The 9,938-nt window shown below is 37.1% G+C and overlaps 1 protein-coding gene across 1 annotated transcript; it reads right to left on the bottom strand.

Annotated features, from left to right (window-relative positions):
• Positions 1-4,960: 4,960 nt before the first annotated feature.
• LOC122636517 (forkhead box protein biniou) lies at positions 4,961-9,219 on the bottom strand. The gene is made up of 2 exons (XM_043827789.1): positions 7,154-9,219; positions 4,961-6,473 (listed from the first exon to the last, which is right to left on the bottom strand). Exons 1-2 carry the CDS (start codon positions 8,737-8,739, stop codon positions 6,347-6,349), a joined length of 1,713 nt encoding a protein of 570 aa, XP_043683724.1. The 5' UTR covers positions 8,740-9,219; the 3' UTR covers positions 4,961-6,346.
• Positions 9,220-9,938: the final 719 nt, after the last annotated feature.

Raw genomic sequence — 9,938 nt, 5'->3', positions numbered from 1 at the left:
ATTTTTCTATTAAAACTAATCTTTCAAATATAGAAAAAATTCGTTTTAGTCGTCTATTTTATTCGATATCATCAGATAAAAAGAAAGTTCTAAAAATTGTACGTAGCATATAAATAGATTCCGGCTATCAAATACCTGACTACCCGATTTTAACTTATAGGATTATAACTGTACTTATGTAAAACATTATAACTGAAAATGTGTAACCGCACTTATCGACCATGTTGTTCACATTATTAATAATCTTAAATAATTAGAAATATTGTTAGTTTAAAACATAGTTATCTATTATCTGCGAATATTGATTTATTGATATTTCTAATAACAAGATAAATATATCTTATCTCAAAGAGAAAGTAATAGTTTTCTAGTTTTATTATCGTAGGACAAAAATATAAATTGTCCGAAATACTGTAAGTATTCCAGTAATATAGATATAATACTTAAAATATACTTAGAATATCCGACGTGTCAGACAATAGATCATTTCTAATAGGTATATATTAGACATTTATTTGTGTATTCGACTGTAATGACCAGATAAAATTTTATTGGAAACAGAGACAAGAATTATTCTTTCTTTATACTTTGTCATATTTCCTTAGTATAATATTTAACTCAACTAATATAAAAGAACGACAATATATATGGAACTTATTTAAACCTGAATTTGTATTAATTGTAAACGAACAATTATATGTTGATATTTAATAATAATGTGTTATATTTAAAAAGATGAACGAAAATGGGAAGATAAAAGGTAACGTAAAATATAAAAGGTAAAAAACGATAATCGATAGATAAAACATCAACTCAAAAGATAGAACGGCTGACCGAAGGACTTTAGAAAAGGGGCTTTTCGTCTCCCGATCGACATAGAACTTTGTGTCTTTCGAAGTAACGGATTGACGGGAGCCGGAACGCTTTCAATCCCGTATTATCCGAAGCACGTGTTTCGGCAGATGCGCTTAAATCCTGCCGCGAGCGAAAACCACCGCAATTGTCGAAGCCCTGCGAAATCTTTTGAAGCGTGGAACCACAGGAACAAACTACTTCTCGAACATGACCCAATGAGTAAGTACAATTATTCTTACGAGTTCATCTATATATAATTTAAATGTGTGTGTACGTGTGTGTGTGTATATATATATATATATATATATATATATATATATATATATATGTGTGTGTATATGTATATGTATATATATATATATGTATATGATATGTATATACATATATGTATATATACACACATATGCATATGTATAGATACATGTGTGTATATATACATACATATACATGTATATATATATACTTATATATATATATATATATATATATATATATATATATATATGTCATGACCTGCATATATAGAATACAAAAGTGAGTCAGTCTACGATTACTATGCAACGCGTTAGATAATTTAAGAGAACCGAAGTAAACAAAAATATCATAATTATACTAATCTTAAAGGTATGCGAATGCAACCCGCATATCAAATAAACTCTTTTTGTTTACTTTAGCTTTCTCATCCCGGTAAACTTAGTACATAGTCCCGAGTTCTGTGCGTTCGCTGTTCCACTAAATCTAGGATAAATTTCGCGAAAGACTCACGTAAGGACGTTTCGAAGAAACTTGGAAGAGGTGCATCGAACACTCTGGATGTCATAATGCGCGAACGTATTTACGATTACGCTTATATCACGGCGAGTGAATCAATAAATACCCAGACTGACGCGATACAGCAGCGCAGGATACATACGCATATACTTACCTTTCACGAATCCACCCACAAAATACTTGCCGTCGAGATGGAGTAACATTTTGCAGATTGTAGCCGCTTGCTGGCTGCCGGTCGACGTATCAAATGGGTCAGCATGAAAAGCGTTATGTTACGCGCTCTGGCCTTCCTTCAATGTCTCGAAAAACGATAAATTCGACGATGAGACTCTGCGAATGAGAGTGTTACCACACGAAAATAATTCACCGTCGTTTGTCACTTTGACGTTCTCCATGTTCAATTCTCAACGTTTTCGAACAACGAAAACTTTCGAGTTTTAGTTTCGAAATTTCATCGATTCTCGAAATTAAATCGTTTTTTGTGATCTTTTAATCTCCATTAACCGATTCATTTTCACGATAAGAAATGTACAAATATAATAATATTTTCAAGATAATTCGATAAGTAATAAATAAACTAAAAGCGAACATCGTCAGATACACACGATACAACGAAAATGATTATAGGTATAACGAAAGAGGAATGATTTACGTGAATAAATTTTATTCCGTAACGTTCGTTTTCACGTAAAATCACAACTCTTCCATATATACCAATCTAATGCTTTTGCAATGGAATAGTAAAAAAAAAAGAAGAAGAGAAAAACGAATGATCACATTTACACCCTCTTAGCACAATCGTTATTTAAATTTTCATGTTAAAGGTTAAACTCTTCTTTTCACCAATTCATAGATTAAATTAAATAGAAAATGAAGTGTCGCCATTTTATCGTTTGACCTTATTGTAACTAACTCGAGAAATAATCGACGTACATATTATTATTTCTGCTCTATGTCGAACAAAAACTTGAACAATTTTTTTCTTTTTTTCTTCTTCTTTTTTCTTTTTTTTTTTTCAATCGATTCGTAACGGAAACGTTAGTCTCCTGGAGCGACGCCATTAAACGATCGAGAATTATATTGTTTTCTCAGCCGTTTACGTAGATTCAACGGCAACACCTTGCTCGGGCGAGTATTTTTGCAAGAAAATATCGGGGCGCGACGTATGTATGCGAATTGTATCAAAATATTGCTTTTCAAAATACACTTTCGTAAGTCGTTTAACAAATGCATCGTGTGTTTTCAACGATGACGCTTTTACATTCGAATTAACCGACACCAAAACATTGCATTTTATAGCGAATTTTGTGCACACGATCATATTGTATCTATAGGCAGGATAGATTTTGAAGATTCGGCGCGTTTTAAAAGACGAAAAAAAACATAAGTATATTATATAATATTTATATATATATATATATATATCTATATATATTTATATGTATGTATGTGTATGTCTATATGTGTGTATATGTGTGTACGTGTTTATATGTGATTTGCGCATTTATTTCGTGAAATTTCGCATTTGCACGAAGCACCCTACGTTAATCATAGCGATAATAATACCTAATGATAATAATCTTAATGATAATTCAGCAGCAATAATAATCTGTACCTTATAATAGCGCAGCAGCATCATAATAATGATAATAATATTAACGACAGTAGGAGAGTCACAATGACAATAGTAAATACGCTTCTTATATAATCGTCTATTTATACATATATGTATATATCTATCTATATATATATATACATACATATATATACACACATACATACATATATATATATACATATATAGAATATCGTCTATACAATAACTATATCCATTTCGTATATCCCTTTTTATAATACACACGCACATAGATATCTATCGACGACATTATCGCGAACCTAATGTTACTTATTTAAATTGTATATTCACATAATTCATTTTCATCAATAAATATATTATCTCAGCTCTCGACGTAACATTCGATCTCTTACGCTCGCGATCGACCGCATCGAAGCATAGAGAACAAGTGTTACGAATAAATGCACGTAAAATAAGGTACAACCTTATTCGATTGAAGAATATAGAGTTGCTTCGACAATTTTCAAACTTTTTACAATTTTATTAACCTTCTCCTAACGTCCTTCCAACCCTCTTCATCCCTCTCCTCCGCTCTCGTTAATCCTTTTTCTCTTTTATATATTCAGAGAATCTAATACAACGTCTCTTTTAAGTCAAAGAAAAACGTTCGAACGTAATCCTCGACTTTTTAATTTTTATACGCATTAACTGTGACTTTCTTGTTTCGTTCTCTCTCTCTCTCTCTCTCTCTCTCTCTCTCCTCCTTCTTCTCTTGATAATATATTTTAAACGATTCTTACAAGGAAATGATGTTTTTTTTTTTTAAACGTGTATTTGAAACTGTATTAACTCTAAATGTATTAGACGCATTTCTAATCATTCCTCTATATTGTGTAGATTTTGTTTTAAGAGCACGAAAGTCGCTAACTATACGTTCAAACGAACGATCGAACGTCTTTAACGTCTTTAACGTCTTAAACGATCGATGATATTTTTCCCAATGTTTTTACTTTTTTTTTTTCCTTTTCTTTTTCTTTTTTTTTTTTCTTTTCGAGAAACGTTAGAGACGATCGAAATGATTTTTATTTGTGAGTGAAAACACTTTGCGTTTATCATTTTGTACAACGTTTATATGTAATTCATGTATGTATATGTAAGTATATATAATACATTTACAAATAAATACGAGATCATGATAGATTACGTCGATAGAACAGTCTATTGTCTCAATGCAAAAGACTATATCGGTTAAGACGTTAAAAAGTCGCGCATATGCGCGCACCGGCTTCACAAAGAGGAACAAAGGTGAGCTTATGCGTTATTTTAAAAAGTGACGATTAAATTTGATTACTATTATCGATTGAGCAAACACCATAGAAGTTAGATTATTGCTCGACGAAGGAACGGTCAAAGCGATTCGCGTAATAACATTTTTCTCCAAGTAAAGGCATCGACATCGACATCAGAATATTCATAAATACCGGAATTAATAATTATAATAAAAATAATAATAATAATAATAATAATAATAATAATAGAAAAGAAAAGTATTTCAGAGTATGACTAATTGTTTCAAAAATGGCAATAATCAATAAAAAATGCGTATCAATATATATATATATATGTGTGTATGTATGTATGTATGTATGTATGTATGTATATGTATATGTATATTATAACATTTTTAATGCTGTAAATACTAAAATCTTTTTCTTTCTTTTTTTTTCAAATCTGTTTCAATTATTTCAGATAATATATTAGAAAATCTATTTCCTGAAATTTTGTATAAATCTGTCATTTTGTCATTATTAATTCTCGCATCTATATATTAGTTATTAACGATACGTTAATGGCGGCTCGATACCGATACCTTTAACTCGAAATCGAATAGAATTATTTCCGAAGATTAGAAAGATTCAATGCGATGACATTGATCCGTTCTCGGCTGAAGCTTTTTTCGGAAGTAAGCAGACAAACGGCAAACAGAGCCACGCCAATATTTTTCGTCCGTCGCATGCGAATTTTTACCGAAACGTTTGCACAGTTGCTTGAAAATCCTTAGCATTGAACTTGCTTGTGAAAAAAACAAGACGTCTTTTCGACGAAACAATTGTCCTAGGTCAGCGACAGCGTGCCTACCGAATGACGAATGTTTGCTCAGGTGAGTTCCAAATTTATGAGCGCCGTTTTTATTTCACTAAATCTTCCTCTTTCTTTCTCTCTCTCTCTCTCTCTCTTTCTCTCTCTCTCTCTCTCTCTCTCTCTCTCTCTCTCTTTCTCTCTCTCTTTCTCTTTCTCTTTCTCTCTATCTATCTGTCTATCTATCTTTTCACAACTTTTCGTTTGTGTAACAAGATCGTGAAGAATGAGACACTGTGCTCTTCGTATAATTATCGTCCGTAGACTTTAAAAATCAGGATAACATATCCCATCGATGCTTTCCATTAACAGAAAGCAAATTAGCTAAAATTAATTTAGCATACGCCAAATTAACTTAGAAACATTTTCGACGAAAACATGGAAGAATATCTTGACAGATGAACCGCAAATCGGATAGTAGATATCGATGTATCTATTTATTTACTTATTATATATCTACTTTGAAATCAACGATATTGTACGAAGTGTAACAACAATTCAAGGATAACGATTATTACGAATGAGTCAAAGCTTGGATGTAGGAATCGTTCAAGTAAAAAAACAAAAGCAAAGAAAAATAAAAGAAAAAAAGAGGAAGAAGAAGAAAAAAAATAAGGAAGGAAGCATAATCGATACGTAAGAGAGTTTTCTTATTTGATTAATTCGCAGACCACCTGTTCGTTGATAAAAACGTAAGTATTATTATATTAATGAAATTCGGTGGCTATTTCTCAATTTCTTTTTTTCTTTTCTCTCGAAAAGAGAGAGAGATTCCTCGTTATAAAGGACAACGCGAAAATATTTAATATCGTAACAAGACGGAATATATATCATTTTACCCGACTTTTTTTCACGACGATAATTTAGATCCCATCTTCAGTTCCAATCTTTGGCGAGCTCCTCCGTCATTGGTATCCACTCTTGCTTGACATAAACCAGACCGGGATCATACTCGTTCTGATGTTCTTCAAGGCCTCGCTGATGGGGCCTTGAATTTCGGTATTCTCAGTATTTCTGCAGCGTTATCGGTAAATTGCCACTGCTATTAACGGCGTTGCAGTCTTGATAATATCTATGGTAAAGCGGCGGAGAAGGTGCTGCACCCGTCGAAAGAGGAGTCGATGGGCTAGATCTGAAAAGTAGAAAAGATTGAACGTTTTTTAATTAAATTACCTCCCTTGGTATATGAATTAAAAGATAAATAATGTTGTTTCTCAAAAATTTCAAGAAACACATTAATAGTTAACAATTTTGTGAAAATAATAAACATTCTTTCGAATACCTCATCGCGAATTGATAAAAGGAAAGTTTCATAAATAAACTTTATTGCACTACAAATAGCCTTTAACATTTTAGCTTTCTAAAATTATTTTTTAATATTATTTTTATATTCTAATATTATTTTTTAATATAATTTAGCTTTTTAATATTATTTACGTAGTGCGTTAAAGTGCACTGTAATAACAGCATATACCAAAGTAACTACTCGATATTTAAAACGTCCATCTACGTGTGTATCATAATATTACAAAATTATGCGTGTTGTATAGATTTTATAATTTTATTTAGGTACATACATTTAAGATCTCCTTAGATACAATCAGTATCTTAAAATTCTGATATCACAAATCATGGAAGATCGATTATCTGTCGCTGATTGATACTAATTATGTAAATTTTAATTTGCAGTAAGTACTAACGTAAGATAATTTTAAATCAAACAAGAAACAACGGAATGTTAGAAGAGTCAACGATGGTCGTACCGTAGAAGAAAGTAGATGCGATCAGTAACCATTCGAAATTGAAATATACCTGTAAAGTTGACAGCTCGGCGACTGAGTGTCCTGATAAATGGGTGCAGCGTCGGGACTAGCAGCTTCTTGATACCACTGCGTGTGTGCGGCTGCGGCCGCAGCAGCGGCTGCTGCAGCCGCGGCAGCAGCGTTTCCATGATTTCTCGAGTTGTAATCAGCATGATCCATGATGTAGCCAGGCGTAGGCGCGCAATAGGGCGCGTACATGCCGGTACCGGGTGGCGATGAGTTTCCTCTCGCTACGGCGCTACCGTGAGGGGCGTATCCGGTGGATGCCATCATGGCGGCAACCGCAGCGGTCGTGCTGGTCGTCGTTGTGCACGCCGATGAGTGGGCGTGCGAGTGCGAATGCGAGTGCGGGTGAGAGTGCGAATGGGCACCGTGAGGATGTTGAAGGGCGTGAGCGTGAGCATGCGGATGTTGACCGGTGGTTTGATCACTCCGATTATTCATCAAAGCGTTGTCTCGGTTCGTCATCAGAGCATCAACGCTAAAAGCACCAGGATCGAGGCCGACCATTGAGACGTCTTGAATCGTTGTCTCCTGATGAACCTGATGATGACCCTGATGTACTTGGTTCCCAAGAGCCGTTTGAATCACGCTTTGACCTCCGCTAACTGCTGTGTGCGATGGTACGCTTGCCACTACCACGCCTGTTACCGTTGTCTTCGTCTCTTGTTGAATCGGACTATGAAGCAGACCATATTTGCTCTGCACGGCCATGCAGTGATCGTTCACCGGTTCTCTCTTTGGTTTGCACAGCCCAGTCGTAGTCGTACTCGCCGTTGTCGTCACAGTACCACCCTCCATGACACCCGCAACACCACCGATAACACTACCAACACCACCGGCACTAGCACCACCACCACCACCACCACCTCCACTACCGCCGTTACCACCGCCGCCAACCTTTTTTACCGTCGTCGCTTCTATCGACGGCGCGAGGTTTACAATAGCACCGCTGTTTGACTTCACGTCATCTTGCTGTTGCTGTTGCTGTTGTCCTCGTTTCTCCGTCAAAAGACCTTGCCTCTTTAACGCCTCCTCCTTCTCTTTCAAAGCGTCCTTCTTTTTAAATCTCCTACGACGTCTTAGGTAGGAACCGTTGTCGAACATATTGTAACTGTCCGGATCGAGGGACCAATAACTACCCTTGCCAGGTTTCTTATCGTCTCGCGGCACCTTTACGAAACACTCGTTCAAGCTAAGATTATGCCTGATTGAATTCTGCCAGCCTTGTTTGTTCTCGCGGTAATACGGGAAACGTTCCATTATAAACTGATAGATCCCGTTTAGAGTGATCTTCTTGTCTGGTGCATTTTGAATCGCCATAGCGATTAAAGCTATGTAAGAATAAGGTGGCTTCACCATGTCCTTACCAGGATGGTGTATGTGTTGCTGCGTTATCCCGGAGACAGGATAACCAGCGGCCGTCGCATATCCACCGTAACGATATTGCTCGTAGTAGCCCGGGGCAGCGCCCACACCCACACCCACGCCTGGATAGGATGCCGTGCCCATACCCACAGGTACGGCGCTCGCGTGACGATAGTAAGCATTTTGTTCCCCGAACAGCGTGTGCATCCTGATTGACCGATCTTTATCTTTCTCTCTCTCTCTTGACCTTCAACACTTTTCTTCTACGGACACTCACGCACACATATACACCGTTCTTATTTCCGTTTCTTCGATCGAAGAGACGCTTTTCTTATTGAAGTATCGTTACGATCATTCCTACAAGTATATCTCGGTCGCTTTCAGCTATTCGACAAACTCGCTCGAAGAAAATATTTCCTCGTCGATGGAAATATTTAACGTTCCTTCTCTCCGCCCAGGTTCTCTCTCCGTCCAAAGACTTAAGACTCTTTTCCTCAAAAATCCTTCGATCCTAAGATTTACAAAGTAAAGTCTTTGTGACGTGCGATGACATAGATTTCCTGTCTTATGCCTCTATTTGAACAAGTGAGGAATAGAGAGAGAGAGAGAAAGAGAGAGAGAGAAACAAAAAGAGAGAGGAAGAAAAAGAGAGAGAGAGAGAGGAAGAGAAAGAAAAAGAGAGAGAGAGAGAGAAAGGAAGAGAGAGAGAGAGAGAGAGAGAGAGAGAGAGAGAGATAGCGAAAGGTAACAGTAAAGGCACGCGCGGAAAGTTGCGTGGACGACGTGAGAAAGCCGGTGTGGTGGTCGATGTCGTCCGTAAAGCCGCGCGCGTTGCACCCGCAACGATCGTATTATGATACACAACAGGCCGGAGTTTACCCAACCCCGAGTAAAAACACACTGGGGCCTCGCGAGCGAGCCGAGCAGACCGAGAGCGTTCTACGATGAACGCGAGGACGTATGCGCGCGGGCAGCGCGATGCGGACCCCTCTCTGTCGCGTAGAAAAATCGTTCTTGGAGCGCGGCCGCGTTAAAGAGCTCCGGTAATGCGTCGAGTCGAGCGATGGTGGGGTAGCACGTGCTTGGATTGGTGGTCGTTGTACGAGGCCGGACCATACTCGAGCGTGTCGGCCAATCGTGTAAGGTCTTCTCTCGTGCGCCCTGCCACCACGCCGTTCAACTAGAAGAGTTCTCTCTTACTTACCTTGGCCATGCCCATTTCGTCGCACGCACTCACTGTTGTTCTATATACATATCTCTCGCGGCGAAGTGAAAAGAACCGCAGAGAGAGGATAATGTGTACCAGCCGATAGAATGCCATATCGTACCTCGTGTGCTACCGTCCCTTTTTGGAACAATAAGATAGAAAGAAAGAGGGGAGAGAGATAGGGAGAGAGAGAGAGAGA

The sequence above is a fragment of the Vespula pensylvanica genome, chromosome 22 (assembly GCF_014466175.1).
Source record: "Vespula pensylvanica isolate Volc-1 chromosome 22, ASM1446617v1, whole genome shotgun sequence".
Lineage (NCBI taxonomy): Eukaryota > Metazoa > Arthropoda > Insecta > Hymenoptera > Vespidae > Vespula > Vespula pensylvanica.
The sequence above is the reverse complement of the archived record's forward strand: the minus strand, read 5'-3'. Positions and strand labels throughout refer to the sequence as shown.